The sequence below is a fragment of the Chlorocebus sabaeus genome, chromosome 22 (genome assembly GCF_047675955.1).
Source record: "Chlorocebus sabaeus isolate Y175 chromosome 22, mChlSab1.0.hap1, whole genome shotgun sequence".
In the NCBI taxonomy this organism is placed as follows: Eukaryota; Metazoa; Chordata; class Mammalia; order Primates; family Cercopithecidae; genus Chlorocebus; species Chlorocebus sabaeus.
Genome location: NC_132925.1, coordinates 82099121 through 82123014, shown reverse-complemented (window position 1 = coordinate 82123014; position 23894 = coordinate 82099121). Strand labels below are relative to the sequence as shown.

At 42.7% G+C, this 23894-nt stretch overlaps 1 protein-coding gene across 1 annotated transcript in view; it reads right to left on the bottom strand.

The window, feature by feature from the left end:
- DENND6A (DENN domain containing 6A) overlaps window positions 1–23153 on the bottom strand; it is a 62862-nt gene extending 39709 nt beyond the window's left edge. Inside the window, exon 1 of the mRNA XM_073009599.1 lies at window positions 22802–23153. Within this exon, the coding sequence (XP_072865700.1) occupies window positions 22802–23038 (237 nt within the window). The 5' untranslated portion in view covers window positions 23039–23153. The remainder of the gene's footprint in view (window positions 1–22801) is intronic.
- Window positions 23154–23894: the final 741 nt, after the last annotated feature.

Genomic DNA, 23894 nt, shown 5'->3' with positions numbered 1-23894 from the left:
TGGTCAAATCACTTTCAGAAATAGTTCACAGAAGCACAGATAAAGAAAATGCAGTACATATACATAATGGGATATTATTCAGCCATTAAAAAAATGAAATCCAGGCCAGGCGTATTGGCTCATATCTGTAATCCCAGCACTTTGGGAGGCCGAGACATGCAGAGGTCAATACCAGCCTGGTCAACATGATGAAATCCCATCTCTACTACAATACAAAAATTCGCTGGGTGTGGTGGCTCATGCCTGTAATCCCAGCTACTTGGGAGCCTGAGACATGAGAATCACTTGAACCCAGGAGACAGAGGTTGCAGTGAGCTCAGATTACGCCACTGCACTCCAGCCTGGGCGACAGAGTAAAAAAAAAAAAGAAAGAAAGAAAGAAAGAAAAAAGAAAAAGAAAAAGGAAAAAAAAAAAAAAGAATGAAATCCTGTCATGTGCAACACCATGGGTAGAACTGGAGGACATTATGTTAAGTGAAATAAACCAGGCACAGACAGACAAGTATCACATGTTCTCACTCATATGTAAGGGCTAAAAAGAGGAACTCACATAGATAGAAAGTAGAATAATGATGGTAAGTTACCAGAGGCTGGGAAGGGTAGTAAGGGTTTGAGAGGCGGAATAAAGAAAGCATGGTTAAGGGGTACAAAAATTAGCACAAAAGTTAGACCGAAGGTAGTGTTTGGTAGCACAATAGGACAACCATAGTTAAAAATAATTTATCGTATATTTCAAAATCACTAAAGAGTAGAACTGGAATGTTCCTAACACAAAGAAATGATAAATGCTTGAGGGGATGGATATCCCAATAACTCTGATTTGATCATTATACATTGCATGTCTGTATCAAAGTATCACATGTACCCCATATATATGTGCAAGTATTATATATCCACAATAATGAAGAATTTTTTGTGGTTTTTTTGTTTGTTTTTGAGAAAGACTTTCACTCTTGTTGCCCAGGCTGGAGTGTAATGGTACAATCTTAGCTCACTGTAACCACCACCTCCCAGGTTCAAGTGATTCTTCCATCTCCCGGGTTCAAGCAATCCTCCTGCCTCAGCCTCCTGAGTAGCTGGAATTACAGGAATGTGCCACCACACCCGGCCAATTTTGTAAGTTTAGTAGAGACGGGGATTTCACCATGTTGGTCAGGGTGGTCTTGAACTCCTGACCTCAGGTGACCCACCTGCCTTGGCCTCCCAAAGTGCGGGATTTCAGGCATGAGCCACCGCGCCCAGTCAAGAATATTTTTTAAAAAATACTGGGAGGCCAGCCAGGCGCAGTGGCTCACACCTGTAACCCCAGCACTTTGGGAGGCTGAGGCGGGTGGATCACAATGGCAGGAGATCGAGACCATCCTGGCTAACACGGTGAAACCCCGTCTCTACTGAAAATGCAAAAAAATTAGCCGGGCATGGTGGTGTTCGCCTGTAGCCCCAGCTGATGGGGAGGCTGAGGCAGGAGAATGGCATGAACCTGGGAGGCGGAGGTTGCAGTGAGCCGAGATCGCGCCACTGCACTCCAGCCTGGGTGACAGAGCAAGACTTCGTCTCAAAAAAAAAAAAAAAAATATTCGGAGGCCGAGGCAGGTGGATCACGCCGAGGTCAGGAGTTCAAGACCAGCCTGGCCAACACGGTAAAACCCCATCTCTACTAAAAATACAAAAATTAGCTGGGCATGGCGGCACATGCCTGTAATCCCAGCTATTCGGGAGGCTGAAGCAGGAGAATTGCTTGAACCAGGACCCGGGAGGTGGAGGTAGTAGTGGGCCCAAGATCGTGCCACTGCACTCCAGCCTGGGCTATAGAGCAAGACTCTATCTCAATAAATAAATAAATAAATAAATAAATAAATAAATAAATAGTTCTACACCACTATTCACAATAGCAAAGACATTAAATCAAACTAAATGTCCATCAATGACAGATTGGATAAAGAAAATGTGGTACATATATACCATGAAATACCATGCAGCCATAAAAAAAGAATGGGATCATGTCTTTTATGGGAACATGGATGGAGCTGGAGGCTATTATTCTCAGCTAACTAATGCAGGAACAGAAAACCAAATACTGCATACGCTCTCTCATAAGTGGGAGGAGCTAAATAATGAGACTTTATGAACACAAAGAAGGAAACAACAGACACTGGGCCTACTTGAGGGTGGAGGGTGGGAGGAGGGAGAGGAGCAGAAAAGATAACTATTGGGGACTGGGCTTAACACCTGGGTGATTAAATAATCTGCACAGCAAACCCCCGGTACATGAGTTTACATATGTAACAAACTTTCACATGTACCTAGAAACCTAAAATAAAAGTTAAAAGACAAAAAAACAAACAGTTCACAAACTTTAATAATGAAACAAAGGGGAAAGCTGGGAGCAGTGAGTAATATTTACATTACGTAAAAAAAGTTTTTGGTTTAAAGTTATCTCCAAAAGATTGGTAAAATCGTTAAGTTATCAAGAACTATTTACCAACTGACTAATAACTCAAAGCTTACTGAGTCTTTTCTTTGGTAGCCTATAATGTACAGAGAAGATAATCTTTCAGCTGGCGTCTCCTTCAAGAAATAATAATTTTCAACTGACTTCAACAAGTAATACACATCCTAACTACTTAGTTACTAGTAAAAGAAAAATGAAAAGGAAAAATAATTATCTGCACTTTAAGAAACCTCAAGGACCATCTCTACAATAAAGGCTATCCTAATTCTCTCTGTCCCTTTAAAGGATTATTATGCATTTTCTTAGGTTATTTTAGTGTCTGCAGTGACTAGAGCCACCTTCTGAGGAAACTCCCGCCCCAGAGCCCCTGCAAGGAAGCAGGGCTAGGTCAGATCAGCTACTACCAGAACAAATACTAGTAAACAACACACCCAAGGGCACACACTCTACAAGCCAACCAAGCTCTGTTATAACCAACCTGACCTCCTTAGGAGATGAACATTACATTGATGAAAGTGACAAAAATTACACTCTCAATACTTGACCAGTCAACTGGCACTATACGTTAATCACAGAAGGCAACCTGTGTGCATTGGTAGTAATGCCTCTCTCATGCCACCAATTATCAAAGGCCAGTGATTTCAAACAGGATACCAGAGGTGCCTTAAAGGCCACCTGGTTGTACCAATGGCTGTCTTAGGAGAGTCAGGCCCCTGCCCCAGCACATAGAGGGTGCAACGAGCCAAGATCATGCCACTTCACTCCAGCCTGGGTGACAGGGTGAGACCCTCTCTCTCAAAAAAAAAAAAAAAAAAAAAAAAAAGTCCTTCTTGGCCAGGTACCACAGCTCACACCTGTAATCCTAACATTTTGGGAGGCCAGGGTGGGCTGATCACTTAAGGCCAGGAGTTTGAGACTAGCCCGGCTAACATGGTGAAACCATATCTCTACTAAAAATACAAAAAACTTAGCCGGGCGTGGTGGTGGGCGCTTGTAATCCTAGCTACATGGGACGCTGAGGCACAAGGATCGCTTGAACCTGGGAGGCGGAGGTTGCAGTGAGCCGAAATCATGCCACTGCCCTTCAGCCTGGGCAAAAGAATAAGATTGCTTAAAAAAATAAAAAATAAAAAAAATCCTTCTCTTGTTACAAGATGACTTAGAAAAAGTCCTTCTCTAATCTTTTAACAGTTAAATCCTTGTTTCCAAAAGCATGGCACACATGCCAGAGAAGATATTACATGGTGCACAGCCCTTTTAAAATTGTAATAGTTATATGCACCACACTTAATTTAATGTGTAAAAGCATGGCACACATGCCAGAGGAGATATTACATGGTGCACAGCCCTTTTAAAATTGTAATAGTTATATGCACCACACTTAATTTAATGTGTAAAAGCATGGCACACATGCCAGAGGAGATATTACATGGTGCACAGCCATTTTAAAATTGAATTAGTTATATGCACCACACTTAATTTAATGTGTAAAAGCATGGCACACATGCCAGAGGAGATATTACATGGTGCACAGCCCTTTTAAAATTGTAATAGTTATATGCACCACACTTAATTTAACGTGTAAAAGCATGGCACACATGCCAGAGGAGATACTACATGGTGCACAGCCCTTTTAAAATTGTAATAGTTATATGCACCACACTTAATTTAATGTGTATTAGGAAAAAAGACCTAACACTCAAAATCAATATACCATGGATACAAATGCTTAAGATATAGCTAAGTAAAAAAAGGGGGCAGAGGGATGTGAAGAATCTAGTTAAAGAAAAATATTAATAGTACAAATAATATGACAAGGAATGACTGAAACTTAGAAAACAACAATGAATTAAGTTTTTGCATATTTTCTTCTAATATTTATGGGCTTTTTCTTAAATTCTGAGCTATAGCTCAAACTGCTATTTTTTAATTTTTATTTATTTATTTATTTATTTTTGAGACAGAGTCTTACTCTGTCACCCAGGCTGGAGTGCAATGGCGTGATCTCAGCTCACTGGACCTCTGCCTCCCAGTTCAAGCGATTCTTGTGCCTCAGCCACCCAAGTAGCTGGGATTACAGGTGTGTGCCACCATGACCAGTTAATTTTTGTATTTTTAATAGAGACAGGGTTTCACCATGTTGGCTAGGCTGGTCTCAAACACCAGACCTCAAGTGATCCTACCCGCGTTGGCCTCCCAAAGTGCTGGAATTACAGGCATGAGCCACCGTGCCCAGCCTCAAACTGTTATTTTTAAAATTGTCAACTTTCCCAACACTATTTGCTCAAACAAAAAACTATTTCCCATTGATATGTAAGGCTCTAATAGTACCTTCTAATAAATTCCACCTGCTATTCCTATGTCCTATCATTTTAATCAATTCTCTACAGTGAAAGACAGCAGGAAGATGGAAAGAAACCAAGTCCTTACATTATTTCAACTATAAATTCAATTGTACCTTGAGTCAGGCTTACCTGTGAACTTTGCAATAACATGAATCAATAAACTTTGTTTTCTTATGCCAGTTTGGGCTACCTTTGTCGTCTTTTCTTCTTTTGAGACAGAGTCTCCAGAGTCTCATTCTGTCACCAAGGCCAGAGTGCAGTGGCACAATTGTGGCTCACCCCAGCCTCAATCTCCAGGGCTCAAGTGATCCTCCCACCTTAGCCACCTCAGTAGCTGGGACTACAGGCATGCACCACCACACCTGGCTAATTTTTAAATTTTCTGTAGAGATGGAGTCCTGCCATGTTGCCCAGGCTGGTCTCAAACTCCTGGCCTCAAACGATCCTCCTGCCTCCACCTCCCAAATTGCTGCAATTACAGGCTACCATGTCCGGTCTTCCTGTCACTTTTAACAGAAAGAATCATGGTTGCTTTTTTTCCTTGACAGCAGAAAGCACTACTATATCTTAATTCACTAGATCTCAACATTCTTCCTGGCTTTGTATCAGACTGCATCTATGGGAAGTTTGACTCTTTCCCCTACCAGTTGTGATTAATATAATCCTTCTCAGTTCCTAAATAGAAGTACTTGGTAAGAGTTAATTATATCCTATTCTTCATAAGCTGTTATATCATCTTTAATATCCAACCAGCTAAATGCTGAACTACTGAGCCATTTTTGTCAAAATCACTAATTCATCACAATATCTCATCAAACCAGTTCAACACATCTCATTTAGGCATTCCTAAAGGAAATGACTCCCTTTTTTAAAAAAAAGGACTTTCTGTTATAAACCACTTAGACTAAATACCAAGTTCTTTCGGCATTCATAGGATGATTTCTCCTGGTACTTTTTCCAAGACAAATATAGATTTATAGAATATAGACGTTTAAATTTTAACAAAGATATCTCTACAGCTTATCAGAAATCAATAGGAGATTCTCCCAGCATGTAAATGCCTTGATAAACAGCTACTATTTTCTTCTGAGAAACGCATTCTTCAAGACCCATAAAGAGCACCTCACACACTGAATTGCCCTCAGAGGGAGGATAAAATGGTCGTTGGTTTCTACAAAGAGAATGAAAATGGTTTAAGATGAGAATTTTTTTTCCAGGCAATTGGGGGGATAAGAAATACAGTTGGGGCTCAAATCCAGAGATATCTAGTCCAGTTAGATGGTGCTATGGACTGAATCCCCCAAAAATTCACATAAAAGCTCTAACCTCCAATCATATTTAGAGACAGGGCCTTTGGGAGGTAATTAGGTCAGGAGTGTAGAGCTCATATGATGGCATTAGTGCCCTTATAAGAGGAAACACAAGACATCTCTCTCTCTCTTTCTCTCTACCATGTGAGGACATAGCAAGGACACAGACATCTGCAAGCCAGGAAGACGACCCTCACCAGGAACAAAATTGGTAAGCACCTTGATTTTAAACTTCCCCCAGCCTCCAGAACCAAGAGAAATAGATTTCTGTTATTTAAGACATCCAAGCCAGGTACGCAGTGGCTTTTGCCTGTAATCCCAGCACTTTGGGAGACTGAGGCAGGTAGATTACTTGAGGCCAGCAGTGACCAGTCTGGCCAACATGGCAAAACCCTGTCTCTACTAAAATTACAAAAATTAGCTGGGCATGGTGGCACACACCTGTAATCACAGCTACTCAGGAAGCTGAGGCACGAGTATGGCTTGAACCCATGAGGTAGAGGTTGCAGTGAGCCCACATGGTGCCACCGCACTCCACCCTGGGGAACAGAGTAAGACCCTGTCTCAAAACAAAAATAAAACAAAACAAAAAGACACTTAGTCTGGTATTTTGTTATAGTAGCCATAGCAGACTAATACAGATGGTTTGTGGGAAGACGAGACAAATATATGAAAACAGGATGCACTGGTATGGTTGCCATATGCAAAGATCCTACTGTTTTACCTTTCTAGCTTCTAGGAAACACGGTTAACTAGATATTCCCACCTGCCCTCACAGAAGGCAACAGACAAAATATTAGCATTTGGCCTTCTTTTTCATTGTTGTTGTTACTTCTCATTCTACCAGCTTAAGCCAAATCTTCAGTTTCTTCCTGTCATCTCTTCTTCACTTCAATTTTTTCTTTAAAGCCCAAATTGTCTTTAAAATTCACATTTACTCACCTTGACTTTGGGCAAAAATAAATGAATACAGCTCTGCATCTTCAAACTCTTAAGAGGCAGTGGGGAAGGATGGAAAGTACTGAACTGGTACCAAAACCATGTTTTGGTCCTAATTAGATGTGTCCTTGTGGGAAATCATTAGCCAGTCTATGCCTCAGTTTCTGCTTCCATAACATGAGGGTGTACCTTCCACATCAATGGTCCATTGTTGCTCACTGATGGAGTGGGGCAAGGTGAGCCTGAAGAAGTAAGGAGAGAGAAGACTATGTAGGGATTGTGGGCTACATTTAAGAAGCTGCTGGAGAATTTTTAACCTTGAATGAGTCAAAAATACAGGCTGGGAAGGCGGGAGCTCAGCCACTACTGGTGAGGAGCTACAGGAATTACAAATGCAACAGACAGCCTAACAGCAGCTCTGGAGTAAAGATGAGATATAGAGATGGTACAGGGTGCTGAGCAGGATTATGGACAGAAATTTGTGAGAAACTAGACCTGTTAGAAGAGCAGCAGCAGCAGTAGTGGGAACAATGGACTATGTGTTCTTCGAAGCACAAAAGTTAACTTCAGATGAAGTTGAGTAAGTTACTTTTATAACTCTTACCTAATCTCAAAATAAAGTTAAAAAACAAAAAAAAGCTCTAATTCACAGCATATACAATAGTCAACTTTGAGTTCAAAGTGGATCAAAGGCCTAAATGTAAGAGCTAAATCTATGTAACTCTTAGAAGAAAACATAGTAATAAATCTTCACAACCTTGAATTAGGCAATGGTTTCTTAGATATGACACCAAAATCACAAACAACAAAACGAAACATAAATAAATTGGATATCATCAAAATTTAAAACCTTGTTTCAATAACAACAAAAACCCTAAGGTGATAGTGGTATTAGGAGGTGAAACCTTTGGGAGGTGATCAGGTCGTGAGGGCAGAGCCCTCATGATTGGGATTAATGCTCTTACAAAAGAGACCCGAGAGCTAGCTCTCCACCATGCAAAGACACTGCCAAAAGGTGCCATCTATGCATCAGAAAAAGTACCCTCACCAAACCCCACATCAGCCAGTACCTTGATCTTGGACTTCCGAGCCTCCAGAGCTATGAGAAATAAACACATTGTTTATAAGCTGCCCAGTTTGTGATATTTTGTAAGAAGACTGGACAGGCTAAAACACAATATAACTAATAAGGGTCTGGTATATAAAATACATAAAGAACTCCTACAATATAACAATAAGAAGACAAATAACCCAATTTTAAAATGGGCACAAATGTGAATAGACACTTCTTCAAAAAATAAAAATGAAAATGGCCAATAAGCACATGAAAAAACACTGTTTAGCATTAGTTATTAGGGAAATGCAAATAAAATCACAATAAGACACGGCTATACCCACTAGGACACCTGTAATCAAAAGGACAGACAATAACAAGAGTTGGCAAAGATGCAGAGAAATTGGAACCCTCATGTATCAGTAGTGGAAAACAGTTTGGCAGTTTCTCAAGAAGTTACAACATAGAGTTACAGTATAGCCCTGCAATTTCTTTTTTTTTTTTTTTTTTTTTCCCCCGAGACGGAGTCTCGCTCTGTCGCCCAGGCTGGAGTGCAGTGGCCAGATCTCAGCTCACTGCAACCTCCGCCTCCCGGGTTCACGCCATTCTCCTGCCTCAGCCTCCCGAGTAGCTGGGACTACAGGCGCCCACCACTTCGCCCAGCTAATTTTTTGTATTTTTTAGTGGAGACGGGGTTTCACCGTGTTAGCCAGGATGGTCTCGATCTCCTGACCTCGTGATCCGCCCGCCTTGGCCTCCCAAAGTGCTGGGATTACAGGCTTGAGCCACCGCGCCCGGCCTAGCCCTGCAATTTCAATGCTAGGTATATATCCATGTTCACACAAAAACTGGTACACAAATTTTCATAGTAGCAATATTCATAACAGCCAAAAAGTAAAAACAAGCCTGGACAACATAGTGAGACTCTGTCTCCTCAAAAAAGTTAAAAAATTAGCCAGGCCACAGTGGCTCACACTTGTAATCCTAGCACTTTGGGAGGCTAAGGCAGGCGGATCATGAGGTCAGGAAATTGAGACTACCCTGGCTAACACAGTGAAACCCATCTCTACTAAAAATATAAAAATTAGCCAGGCGTGGTGGTGGGTGCCTGTAGTCCCAGCTACTCGGGAGGCTGAGGCAGGAGAATGGCGTGAACCTGGGAGGCAGAGCTTGCAGTGAGCCGAGATCGCGCCACTGCACTCCAGCCTGGGCAACAGAGCGAGACTCCATCTAAAAAAAAAAAAAAAAAAAAATTAGCCAGGCATGGTGGCAGGCACTTGTAGTCCCAGCTACTCAGAAGGCTGAGGCAGGAGGGTTGCTTGAGCCCAGGCGGTCAATGCCACAGTGAACTATGATCACGCTATTATGCTCCAGCCTGGGCAATAGAGCAAGACCCTGTTAAAAAAAAAAATCCAAATTTTCATTAAATCATGAATAAACAAGATGTGATATATACATACAAAGGTATATTATTCAACCATAAAGAGGAATAAAGTATATATACATACTACGACATGGGCAAAGGTATATGATTCCACTCCCATGAAAAGCATACTGACAGAAGCTTATTAGGGGCTGCCAGGCGCCAGGGAAAAAGGGGAATGGGTATGCGTTTTTTTGGGGTGAAGAAAAATGTCCTGCAATTCGATAGTAGTGTTAGTTGCACATCTTGTGAAAAACTCAAAACCAATGAATTATACACTTTAAAAGTGTGAATTTTATATGTGAATACCTGAATTTTTAAAAACAGAAACGTAGACACAATAATTCAAACCTTAAAAAGGCATAAAATCATAATTATAGTCTCTCTCCCATTGAGCTTGAGGTTTCCTTCCTTCAATAACCATTGTTAAACAATTTCCTATGTATCTTTCAAAGAAAAATTATGTATGTACTTTTCCTTAACATAAATTATATTCTGCAGGAGGCTGAGGCAGGAGAATTGCTTGAACCCAGGAGGCGGAGGTTTTGGTGAGCCAAGATTGCGCCATTGCACTCCAGCCTCGGCAACAAGAGTGAGACTCCATCTCAAAAAAAAAAAAAAAAAAAAAATTACATTCTGTTTTGTTCTCACTGCTTTACACACTGCTTTTTTCCTTAAGATCTTGAAGATCATAATATTTCAGTACATAATCTATTCATTAATTCTAAAGATGCTTTGAACTTTCCTGCTTCTTCCCTTGCTCACACTTAGGAACTGATTCACCATTTATCTGCCTATCAAATTCCATCCAGCAGGGGAAAGTGATTCCTATTGCCTCTTTTTGTAATTTCTGTAATTTTTCCTCAATAAATATTGTGTATAATTTTTTAATTATATAAGCTGAAATTTTAAATTACGCAGCCCTAAAGGTTCAAATCAATTTTCACCTTCCACCAGAAAATTTCACTTACTCTCTGGACCACTGACTATATAGTTTGTTTTTTGTTTTGTTTTGTTTTTGAGATAGAGTCTGGCTTTGTCACCTAGGCTGGAGAGCAGTGGCACGATCTCAGCTTATTGCAACCTCCGCCTCCCAAGTTCAAGCGATTCTCCTGCCTCAGCCACTCAAGTAACTAGGATTCCAAGTGTGCACCACCCCACCCGGCTAATTTTTTTGTATTTTTAGTAGAGACGGAGTTTCGTCATGTTGACCAGGCTGGTCTCGGACTCCTGAACTCAAGTGATCCACCCACCTCAGTCTCCCAAAGTGCTAGGCCTATAGGCATGAGCCAGCACACCTGGCCAACTTGTCTCTTCAGTTAAATTCTGGAGAGCAAGGATTCTTATGTCTTCATCTACTGATTAACATAACAGAAAACTTTGTGCATGTTAGGTGCTTATTATGGCCTATGCAAACAATCCCAGTGCTCCTACTATAATAGGTACCAACAAAAATTTAGTGATGCTACCCTCATACTGATCCTGTATTACTTATAAAGGACTCTAAGCTTAGGCAGGAATTCACTAAATGAGTAATACAGAGAGAATTGAAATAAGCTAGACCAAAAGAGTACCTATTTCATTATTTCAGAAAAACTCAATAAATAATTACAATTGCCAACTTTATCAAGTGTTTTCCTTGTGCCAGGCACTGTGTTGTATCAATCAATCCTCACAATACACTAGAAACGAGAACTATTAAAATTATCATCTCACTTCATCTGCCCATGGTTGTAAACTGCTTTCATTCAGAATACCTACATTCAGGAAATCTAACTTTATGTCATTGACATAGGTCACACTGGTCTGAGTTCAGTTATTCTTTCGTCCAAACAGAAGCAAGTGTCTACTGTGCATTTCACAGGATCGTAAAGCATTCTGCCAACTAAAAGATCACAAAAATGCTAAAAGCAGTTCATACAACTCACAAAATAGCCCTAGGTACTATTATTACATTTAATATTAGCATGTAAACAGGAACACTTTGAGAAATGAGGCAAACTACTACTACCGAGAATTTAAGAATTTTAGTTCAAGCTACCACTGGTATTTCACGTCTTCTTTGCTTCAGTTTCCCCTAAACAGTAAACAAAAGTAGCTTAATTTTGTACCCAGGATAACACAGTATAGTGGGGGGAAATTAGGCTTCAGAATCAAAAGGACCGGGGTTCAAATCCTGGCTTACTAAGCAAGTGATATGGGGCAAGTTACCTCTTTTAAGTTTCAGTTCCCTTATTTAAAAAGAGTTTAGCTGGGCACGGTGGCTCATGCCTATAATCTCAGCACTTTGGGAGGCGGAGGGGGGAATCACGAGGTTAGGAGTTTAAGACCAGCCTGGCCAAGATGGTAAAACCCCATTTCTACTAAAAATACAAAAATTAACCGGGCGTGGTAGTGGGCACCTGTAATCCCAGCTACTCAGGAGGCTGAGGCAGAGAATTGCTTGAACCCAGGAGGCAGAGGTTGCAGTGAGCCAAGATTGTGCCACTGCACTCCAGCCTGGGTGACAGGGTAAGACTCCATCTCAAAAAAGAGTTTATGGGCCAGGCACGGTGGCTCACGCCTGTAATTCCAGCACTTCGTGAGGCTGAGGTGGGCAGATCATGAGGTCAGGAGTTTGACACCAGCCTGACCAATATGATGAAACGCTGCCTCTACTAAAAATACAAAAATTAGCTGGGTGCAGTGCCACGTGCCTGTAATCCCAGCTATTCAGGAGGTTGAGGCAGGAGAATCGCTGGAACTCGGGAGACAGAGGTTGCAGTGAGCTGAGATTGTGCCACTGCACTCTAGCCTGGGTGACAAAGCGAGACTGTTTCAAAAAAAAAAGTCTAAAGCTGGGCATGGTGGCTCATGCCTATAATCCTAGCACTTTGGGAGACTAAGGCACGTGGACTGTGGGAGGCTGAGGCAGGCAGATCACTTGAGGCCAGGAGTTCAAGACCAGTCTGGGCAACACAGCAAAACCCTGTCTCTACAAAAAAACAAAAAATAAAAAAGTAGCCAGGCTATAGTCCAGCTACTTGACAGGCTGAGGTGAGAGAACTGCTTAAGCCTGGGAGGTCCAGGCTGTAGTGCACTGTAGCCTGGTGACAGAGCATGATCCTGTCGCAAATAAATAAATAAAATCTATATATTACTTAATAATTAGAGTGACGGAAAGGAATAAATGAGGCTGAGTAAAATGGCTCACGCCTGGGATCTCAACACTGGGAGGTGGAGGCAGGAGGATCCCTTGAGCCCAGGAGTTCAAGATCACACTGGGTGACACAAAAATAAAACAATTTATTTGGGCATGGTGGCACACACCTGGAGTACCAGTTACTTGTGAAACTGAGGTGGGAGGATCACTTGAACCCAAGAGTTCAAGACTGCAGTGAGTCATGATCACACACCACTGCACTCCAGCCTGGGCAACAAAGTGAGACACTGTCTCAAAAAAAAAAAAAAAAGAAAGAAACGAGATATACAAATAAAGTTTCTCTTTAAAGTAAATTTTCTGTTTAAAGTCATAGAACAATCAAAGAAACAACTGGGCTCATAGTTTTGCATCTTCTGTGCGAATCCACAACCTTCAAAGCCTGTCAACCACAACAGAGCCTGAAGTTGCTGAGCCCCTGATGCGTGCCAGGCACTGTGCTTAGCGCCTCGCACACTTGATTTAACTCTTATGGGAACTCTGTGAAGTTGGTTCCTGTTTATACCAGAGGAGATGAAGCATACAGAGTGAGTGACTTCATCAAAATAATACATCTAGTAAGTACTCAAACCAGGATGCCAGCCCTGGTCTGACTTTACAATTCACTTTACTACTTTAGCCTACCTCCCACAAGTCAACTAATCAAAGCATCTCAAGCCAGAAAGTGTAAAACTGCAACTGTCAAACTTTTTGTTTCCAACATCCCTTTATACTCATAAAATGTATTGAGGCTCCCAAAGAACTCCTGTTGGTATTTCTTTTCATTTTTTGAGACAGAGTTTCATTCTTGTTGCCTAGGCTGGAGTGCAATGGCACAGTCTCAGCTCACTGCAACCTCCACCTCCCCAGTTCAAGTGATTCTCCTGCCTCAGCCTCCCGAGTAGCTGGGATTACATGTATGCGCCATCACGCCCGGCTAATTTTTTTTTGGTATTTTTAGTACAGATGGGTTTCACCATGTTGGCCAAGCTAGTCATGAACTCCTGACCTCAGGAGATCCACCCGCCTCAGCCTCCTAAAGAGCTGGGATTACAGGCGTGAGCCACCATGTCCGGCCTAGAACTCTTGTTTATATGGGTTACGTCTATCAACACTCACCACTGTAGAAACTAAAAGTGATCATTTAAAAAAATTGTTATTTTAAAATAATAACCTATTACTTATTAACATATTCAATTTTCATGAAAAGTAACTATATTCAGGTTGAGTATTCCTTATCCAAAATGCTTGGTGGGATCAGAAGTGTTTTGGATTTCAGATCTTTTCAGATTCTAGAATATTTGAATTATACTCACTCAGTTGGACATCCCAAATCCAACAACCTGAAATCCAAAATGCTCCAATGAGCATTTCCTTTAAGTATCACATCAGTACTCAGAGAGTTTCAGGTTTTGGAGCGTTTCAGATTTTGAATGTTTAGGAAAAAACCACCTGTATTCCTAAATAAAACAAAAACTTTACTGAGATGGCACCGTTTACACGTTTGCAAATATCTTTAATGTCTGATTTAATAGAAATAACTAGATTCTCATATCTGCTTCGACGTTCATTCTTTTTTTAAAAAATTTGTTTTTCTTTAATGTTTGCTCTTAGCAGAATCATTCTATGTTCATTCTATTACAATATGTCGTTCTGGTTGAAGAACATGAAGAAAAGCCACACATAGTTTGAAAACATCCTGGCCGGGCGCAGTGGCTCACGCCTATAATCCCAGCACTTTGGGAGGCCGAGGCGGGTGGATCACGAGGTCAGGAGTTTGAGACCAGCCTGACCAACATGGTGAAACCCCGTCTCTACTAAAAATACAAAAATTAGCCAGGCGTGATGGCAGGCGCCTGTAATCCCAGCTACTCAGGAGGCTGAGGCAGGAGAATTGCTTGAATCCGGGAGGCAGAGTTGCAGTGAGCCGAGATCGGGCCACTGCACTCCAGCCTGAGCAATAGAGCGAGACTCTGTCTCAAAAAAAAAAAAGAAAAGAAAAGAAAAGAAAAGAAAAGAAAATATCCTACAAATCTCCTGAAATGGTCTCAGAGATGCCCAGAAGTCCTCAGACCACATTTTGACAACAGCTGGTTTACAAGAAAAACAGAAAAGCATATGTAAAGAGAAAATTCAAAAACATACTCCAAACATGCCTACACATAATGATCATCTGGAACTGATTCTGATTAAGCAGATGGGTGAGCCCCAGAATCCTCATACGTAATAAATGCTCCAGATGATTCTTATAATAAGAAAAACAAAATAACTCAAATAGAATCCCAATGATACAAAACTAGCTTAAATTTACCAAGATATAAATGTTTAGCCTTATTTTCAATAAGCATTAACAGATATTTCCATATCCCAGGTAAAACAGAACATAATCCTTTATTTCAAAGTTACATAATGGTGTAGAATTTTTAAGCACATATACCCTTGGCTCTCAACGAGCTCAAAGTTACTAAAGTTTATATCCTAAAACCCAAGCTTAGAAATATTTCAAAATAAATCTTTGATTACATAAGATTATAACTGCTCTCAGGTAAGGCAGTAAACGCTTGTTGCCTTCCAATACCACTCCTCCTTCTCCTTTTATTAATATAGGCATACCTTGTTTTATTGTGCATCATTTTATTGTGCTTTGCAGTTACTAGTTCCTACAAATTACAGGTTTGTGGCAAGCCTACATTAAGCAAGTTTATCAGCATCATTTTTCCAACAATGTGTTCACTTTGTGTCTCTGTGTTACATTTTGGAAATTCTCACATTATTTCAACCTTTTTTGTTACTATCGTATCTGTTACAGTGGTCTGTGATAAGTTATCTTTGATGTTACTATTGTAATTGTTTTGGGGCACCACAAACCATGCCCATATAAGATGGCAAATTTAATCAATAAATACATGTAATTCTCACAGTTCCACTGACCAGCCATTACCCCATCTGTCTCCCTCTCTTCAGGCCTCCCTATTCCGTAAGATACAACAATATTGCAATTGGGGCAATGAATAACTCTATAATGGCCTCTAAGTGCTCAAGTAAAAGGATGAGTCACATATCTCTCACTTTAAATCAAAAGCTAGAAACGATTTAAGTTTAATGAGGTAGGCATGTCAAAAGCTGAGATAGGCCAAAAGCTAGGCCTCTTGGACCAAAGAGCCAACTTATGAATGCAAAGGAAAAGTTCTTTTTTTCTTTCTTTTTTTTATGCAACAAGATCTCACAATGTTGCCCAGTCTGGTTTCGAACTCCTGGGCTCAAGGAATCCTACTGCCTCAGCCTCCCAAAATGATGAGATTACAGGCCTGAGCCACCACACCCAGCCAAAGGAAAAGTTCTTGAAGGAAATTAAAAGTGCTACTCCAGTGAACACATGAAGAAGAAAGTGAAACAGCCTTACTGCTGATGTGGAGAAAGTCTGAGTGGTCTGGATAGAAGAGCAAACCAGCTACAACATTCCCTAAGCCAGAAGCCTAATTCAGAACAAGAGCCTAACTCTTTTCAATTCTGTTCTTCAATTCTGTTATGGCTGGGAGAGGTGAGGAATCTGCAGAAGAAAAGTTGGAAGCTAGCCAAAGTTGGTTCATGAGGTTTAAGGAAAGAAGCTGTCTCCATAACATAAAAGTGCAAGGTGAAGCTGCAAGGACAGCTGCAGCACGTCATCCAGAAAATCTAAGAGAAATGATGAAGGTGGCTACACCAAATAACAGATTTTCATTGTAGATGAAACAGCCTTCTATTGGAAGACTATGCCCTCTAAGACTTCAATAGCTAGAGAAAAATGAGTATCTGGCTTCAAAGTTTCAAAGGACAGGCTGACAGCCAGGTGCAGTGGCTCACACCTGTAATGCTAGCACTTTAGGAGGTGGAGGCAGGAGGATCCTTTGAAGCCAGGAATTTGAGACCAGTCTGGACAACAAAGCAAGACCCCATCTCCAAAAAAAATTTAAAAATTAGTCTGGTGCATAAGCATATGCCTGCAGTATCAGCTACCGGGGAAGGTGAGACAGAAGGATCACCTGCGCCGGGAGTTCAAGGCTTCAGTAAGCCATGATTGCATCACTGCACTCCAGCCTGGGTGACAGAGTAAGACCATCTCAAAAAAAAAAAAGAAGAAAAGAAAAGAACGTCTGCTTTGTAAAATCATATTTATGAAGAGCTTTTTGGTTTTTGGCGTTTTTTTTTTTTTGAGACAAAGTCTTGCTCTGTTGCCCAGGCAGGAGTACAATCTCAGTTCACTGCAACCTCTGTCTCCCAGGTTCAAGTGATTCTCCTGCCTCAGTCTCCCGAGTAGCTGGGATTACAGGAATGTGCCACCAAGCTGGCTAATTTTTGTATTTTTTAAGTAGAGACATGTTGGCTACAGTGGTCTTGAACTCCTGACTTCAAGTGATCCACCCGCCTCTGCCTCCCAAAGTGCTGGTATCACAGGCATGAGCCACCGTACTTGGCTTATGAAGAGTCTAATGATCTCACAAACTGTTTATGAGAATATTTATGAATAAAAGCAGACTCTCAGTAGACATGTTTAGGAGACTGCTGCCCCGACTATGCTTTGGAAGTGTCCCTCCTATTGCAGGGGTGAGCCTAAGTGACTGCTACTGCTACCGAAACCTTGTCTCCTAACCACAAGTGAACAAAATGGGACACCTTTCCCATGCTGAGCCAATCAGATACTCCAGTATTAAGCTTCAGCCTCATTCCAGAAAAAGAGTTTGGCTAAAATCAGTACCATGGAAACCCAAAGTCAAGCAGAGTAATGAGGGAGCAGAAGCTGAGGCCACTGCAGCACAAACCAGCTTCAGCATGGAGAATGGAAAAGACATGCAAAGAGCAAAGACAGAAAAAAAAAAAAAAACACAGCTCCAGAGACAAAGACAAAAGCCTGGGGCTTTCCAAATCCCACAAGTTCATCCCTGCTTCCCACACACTTGGATTCCAAAAGACTGCCTGGAATCCTTATAATCACTGTCCCTTTACTTAAGTTTATTTGAGGTTTCTGTTCCTAACAATCAAATTAATCCTTGACAGATACAAAATTATATAAAGAAAAAAAGCATTAACAAAAATGCCAAATATTAATAGCAGTTGCCTCTTAGTAGAATTAAGAGTGATATTTTCTAGTGTTTATAATTTCTTGTCTTTTTTTTTTTTTTTTTTTGAGACAAAGTCTCACTCTATTGCCAGGCAGGAGTGCAGCGGTGCGATCTCATTGCAACCTCCACCTTCCAGGTTCAAGCGATTCTCCTGCCTCAGCCTCCTAAGTAGCTGGGACTACAGGCATATGCCACTACGCCGAGCTGATTTTTGTATTTTTAGTAGAGACGGTGTTTCACCACGTTGGCCAGGATGGTCTCGATCTCTTGACCTCGCGATCTGCCTGCCTTGGCCTCCCAAAGTGCTGGGATTACAGGCGTGAGCCGCCACGCCTGGCCTAATGTTTATAATTTCTTTACTTGCCAAGTTTTCAGCAATGAGTATGTTATTATTCACTCAGGAAAAAAAAAAAAACCTTGAATAAATAAGGTAATTCTGTATTCAGATAATTAAGGCTTTACTAAATATTGGTAATTTCAAAGCTAAAAGTGAGGTACAGTATATCAAACTCAGGAGGTTTCAAACCTTGTTCCAGAGGACACTTTGATTCTGTGGTAATGCCTCCACAGCCACTTCAGGTGAAAAGCAGCTCAGCACACCCCCTGTAGTCAACACCTTGTTCAGTTACTTTCTAGCTCAAAGACCTCCTTAACCCCTTTCACTTAGGACAGGGCCTTAAAAGACATTTTATGCAAGGTGAAACACTCCCCCTTCTATTCAGAGCTTTAGCCAACTGTATCAGAATGGGAAACTGCCCCAAACCAGGCCAGATTATCTCCCTCTGGCTTTGGAAGAGAGTTAAAGATTCACTTTATTCACTGAAGTGGCTAAAAACGTTAACTTCTCATCTTAAAGATCAGAGAAGGACTGGGCCTGGTGGCTCACATCTATAATCCCAGCACTTTGGAAGGCAGAGGCAGCAGGATAATTTGAGGCCAGAAGTTTGAGACCAGTCTGGGCAAAATAGCAAGACCTCGTCTCCACAAAAAAATTTAAAAATAGCTGGGTGTAGCGGTGCATGCCTGTAGTCCTAGATACTCAGGAGGATCCCTCGAGTTTAGGAGTTTGAGGCTGTAGTAAGTTATGATCATGCCACTGCACTCCAGTCTGAGCCAGACCATGTCTCTAAGGAAAAAAAAAAAAAAAAAAGCCAGGCACGGTGGCTCACTCCTGTAATCCCAGCACTTTGGGAGGCTGAGGCAGGGTTGTCACCGAGGTCAGGAGTTCAAGACCAGCCAGGCCAACATGGTGAAATCCTGTCTCTACTAAAAAAAAAAAAAATTAGCTGGGTGTGGTGGCATGCGCCTGTAGTCCCAGCTACTTGGGAGGCTGAGGCAGGAGAATCACTTGAACCTGGAAGGTGGAGGTTGCAGTGAGCCGAAATTACGCCACTGCACTCCAGGCTGGGGGACAAAGTTAGACTCCGCCTTAAAAAAAAAAAAAAAATCAGAGAAGGGGAAGAAGGCAGTTTGCAGAGAGCATGAAATATAAGCAAGATCTGCACACACAAAAAAGAGCAAAACCAAGAGGACTCCCTGATTCTGAACTCTAGCCATTTTCTGAAGCCCCACTATGTTTACGTCTTAAATAGCTGGAAACAGGTATTTAAGCTCTGTGTCCTTACAGTAAGTTCCCCTTTACTGCTTGAGGTAGCTTAAATTAGTTTCTGTTGTAGACAAAGATACACACATAAGCCCCATTTCAACAAGATTAGTCATTAAGGTTCCAGATTAGATATCTATTTACACAGGGAACAAAGTTCCCTACTAAAAAAAGGTATTGATTCTAGTACCTCAATTTCATTTTACAAGTGAGAAAACTGAGGCCCAACTTCCCAAAGCAAAAGTCAGGGGTTCTCTTCACTTAAAAAGGAAATTTCAGGCCAGGCGCGGTGGCTCAAGCCTGTAATCCCAGCACTTAGGGAGGCCGAGACGGGCGGATCGCGAGGTCAGGAGATCGAGACCATCCTGGCTAACCCGATGAAACCCCGTCTCTACTAAAAAAATACAAAAAACTAGCCAGGCCAGGTGGCGGGCGCCTGTAGTCCCAGCTACTCAGGAGGCTGAGGCAGGAGAATGGCGTGAACCCGGGAGGCGGAGCTTGCAGTGAGCCGAGATCCGGCCACTGCACTCCAGCCTGGGCGACAGAGCAAGACTCTGTCTCAAAAAAATAAAAATAAAAAATAAAACTTAGCCAGGCATGATGGCAGGTTCCCGTAAACCCAGCTACTCAGGAGGTGGAGGCAAGAGAGTCATTTCGGCCGGGCGCAGTGGCTCAAGCCTGTAATCCCAGCACTTTGGGAGGCCGAGGCGGGCGGATCACAAGGTCAGGAGATCGAGACCATCCTGGCTAACACCGTGAAACCCCGTCTCTAAAAAAAATACAAAAAACTAGCCGGGCGTGGTGGTGGGCGCCTGTAGTCCCAGCTACTTGGGAGGCCGAGGCAGGAGAATGGCGTGAACCCGGGGGCGGAGCTTGCAGTGAGCCGAGATCGCGCCACTGCACTCCAGCCTGGGCGACAGAGCAAGACTCCGTCTCAAAAAAACAAAAAACAAAAAACAAAAAACAAAAAAAAAAAAGAGAGTCATTTCAACACGGGAGGCGGAGGTTGCAGTAAGCCAAGATTGTGCCATTGCCCTCCAGCCTGGGTGACAGGGTGAGACTCCATCTCAAAAAAAAAAAAAAAAAAGAAGGAAATTTCTAGAAAATCAATGCTTCTCAAATGAAGCCTTAAATACATCTTACTGTGTCCCAGGAACTGCTCCAAATGTTTTACAAACATTAAATTACCTAATCCTCACAACAATGCCATGATATAGGTATTGTTATCCTGTTACAAAGAAGAATGTGAAACTCAAACAAGCTAAGTAACTCGCCCAAAGTCACCTGGATTCAAACCTAGGCAGCCCAGCTTTACAGTCTGGGTTTTGTTAGGGGTTTTTTGGGGGACAGTGTCTCGATCTGTCACCCAGGCTTGAGTGCAGTGGCACGAATATGGCTCACTGCAGCCTCGACCTTCCTTTATTAGAGAATCTTCCCCACCCTCATCCTACACCTTCTAAAACCAGTGATTCTTAATGTGGGTACAATGGAACAGAAGGTCCATGGATAAACCCAGACAGTCCATGGAACCACATACATCATTTCGTTTACTCAGCCTTTTCCCAGTGCAAAGTTCACAATGTTTGTATTTTTAAAAGATCCAGGAAGCAAAAGGTTAAGAACTCCTGACCTAAAAAAAACTCTATACAGTGGCATACATTATGGAAAATGAAATTCAAAATAAGTCCTTTAATAATTCACATTTTTGCAGCCCTATGTTTTCTGTCTATCTGGTCAAAAATATTCATAAAGAATGTCCCAAATAATAAGAATCCAAAAGGATCTCCTTTAGCTTAAAAACACAACTACAACAACCCATTCTTAAGCTTTCTGGTTAAATTGTATCTTGCTGTACATATAACTTCAGGTTAACATGGCAAAGTGAATAATAAATGGCTTATAAATCTTTTATTCAAAATCTTTGGGAACTGTTTTTCTTACTTTAATAAGGTAAAAGAATTGCTCACATATTCACCCATTCTATCAAAAGTATTTACAGAATGCCACTAGGTGCCAGGGACTGCATTTGGCCTTATCAGCTACTATGATTAATTCTTGGTTCTCTAAATTATTGCCTCAATCTACAAATACAGGTTAGAGCACACCCTATTTGTATGCTCCGCAACTAACATAATGCTTGGTTCTTAGTGGAAACTTAATGTTGAACTGTGTTATACTAAAACACCCAGAAGGCAGGCCGAATACGAAAGCAGTGGCTTCGCATTAAGAAAAACCACCCCAGCCAGTTTTCTTAGTCAACCAGGCCACTACAGTCAGAATGAGATAGAAATCTGTCACCAATACCAAAAACAAAAACAAAAACATCTAAACAAACGCCCTTCTGATAACGATTTTCTTGGACACATGAAAACAAGCAATTCCTTATACTAAAAAGACCTTAAACGAAGTCAAGAATAGATGTTTCTAAAGTCTTTCGATAAGGGGCCATAAATAAGAATGGAAAAGTTGACTGATTCACAAGCAAATGATTTTCCCTATATTCATCTTGACATTAGTTTCACACCAACTGTTCCAGAGGCAACATTAAAAAAATAACAGAAATGAAGCCCGGCACGATGGCTCACGCCTGTAATCCCAGCACTTTGGGAGGTCGAGGGGGGCAGACCAACTGAGTCAGGAGTTCGAGACCAGCCTGACCAAAATGGAGAAACCCCGTCTCTACCAAAAATACAAAATTAGCTGGGTGTGGTGGCGCATGCCTGTAATCCCAGCTACTCGGGAGGCTGAGGCGGGAGAATCGCCTGAACCCGGGATTCAGAGGTTGTGGTGAGCCGAGATCGCGCCATTGCACTCCAGCCTGGGCAACAGCAGCAAAACCCCGTCTCAAAAAACAAACCAACCAACCAACCAGAAATGAGGCACAAAAGGAGGAACGGGAGAAAACGTATGCTGAGATAAGTATATCGGCTCAGGCTGAGGGAAAAGCTCTATGAATTACTACAAATGACCAAAACAACCTGAGCCTTAAAAGTTGGTTGTGCAAGTTCCGCTATTCGAGTTCATCATTAGTTATGGAGCATTGTTCTTGAAAAAGTACCAAACATCCTGCCTGCAGGCTTCCTCGGGTGGGTGCTACTAACCCTTTTAGTTAGTTCTGTGGCTCTGGGTTTAAAAGAAAGAAAGAAATAATAGGATGAACATCAACAAGTATTTAGGAAGGGCCTAAGAGAGAACTTTTCACCCCTAGCCGCAGCCCAAGATCCTCCCACGGGAAGTGCCGTAGGGCCGCAGCCCGAAAGAGCGCCGGAGGGGAGACTGGCCACGCCCGGATGCGCGGCGGATGGGGTCCAGGCCGGCCAGCCCGCGGGCGCCTGGCTTTGCTGCAGCCGCCCAGGCGCAGGGGCGGAGCGCGGAGACAGGGCGGGGCCGGGCCTCACCTCCACGGCCTGGCCCAGCTCCAGGTCGAAGCCCACCACACACACGCAGTGCAGCCAGGCGGAGAAGCCGTCCCAGCGCAGCAGGCCCCGGCCACGGCCATCGTCCTCTTCATCGTCCTCTGGCGCGCCTCCCGCCGCCAGAAGGGCCGGCGCCTCGCGCCCTACGGCCCCTGTCACTGCCTCGTCCAACGGCCTTCGAGAGCCGGGCCCCAAGCCCGCAGGGCCCCTCAAAGCCATCCGCCGCCCCCTGGCCGTTCGCGCCGCCTCCACCGCGGACCGCGCCGCAGAGCGCGCTTGCCTCCCCGCAGGCGCAGGCGCAGACGCCGCTGCCGCAGCCGCTGGGGACACACTCAGTCCGGGCGGGGCTGCGACTCACGTGACCCTGGGAGCGCGGCTCTGCGCAGATCCTCCCGGGCCGGACCGGACGTGGGGACGTCACGCCGCCGCTTGTCTCGGATTGTGAAGCCGGCCCTGGCCTTGTCTGAAACGTCTTTAGGACTGAAGCAGTTGTTTATGAATCTTTGTCAACCTCTTTCGCAGTCAACGACCAGGAAATAAATTATTCGTGGAATGACACTGTTCATAATTATTATAAGGTATTAAATTATGAAAGCGTAGGCTGGGCGCGGTGGCTCAGGCGCCCACTTTGGGAGGCCGATGCAGGCGGATCATCAGATCAGGAGTTCAAGACTAGCCTGACCAACATGGTGAAACCCCGTCTCTACTAAAAATGCAAAAAAATTAGCCAGGCTTGGTAGCGCGCTCCTGAAATCCCAGCTACTCAGGAGGCTGAGGCAGGAGAATCGCTTGAACCCGGGAGGAAGAGGTTGCGGTGAGCCAAGATTGCGCCACTGTATTCCAGCCAGGGCGACAGAGCGAGATTCCGTCTCAAAAATAAAAAATATGAAAGCGTAATGGTAATGGTGGCTAACATTGAATGCTTGCTTTGTGCCAGTTGATATGCCAAGTACAAATGCGAATATTTACAAATATTACCTTATTGAATCTTCACATAATCGCAAATAAGTAGACAGTATTTATTTATTTTTACAGATAAGGAAATGGAGATTCTGGAGGTTACATGACTAGCCCA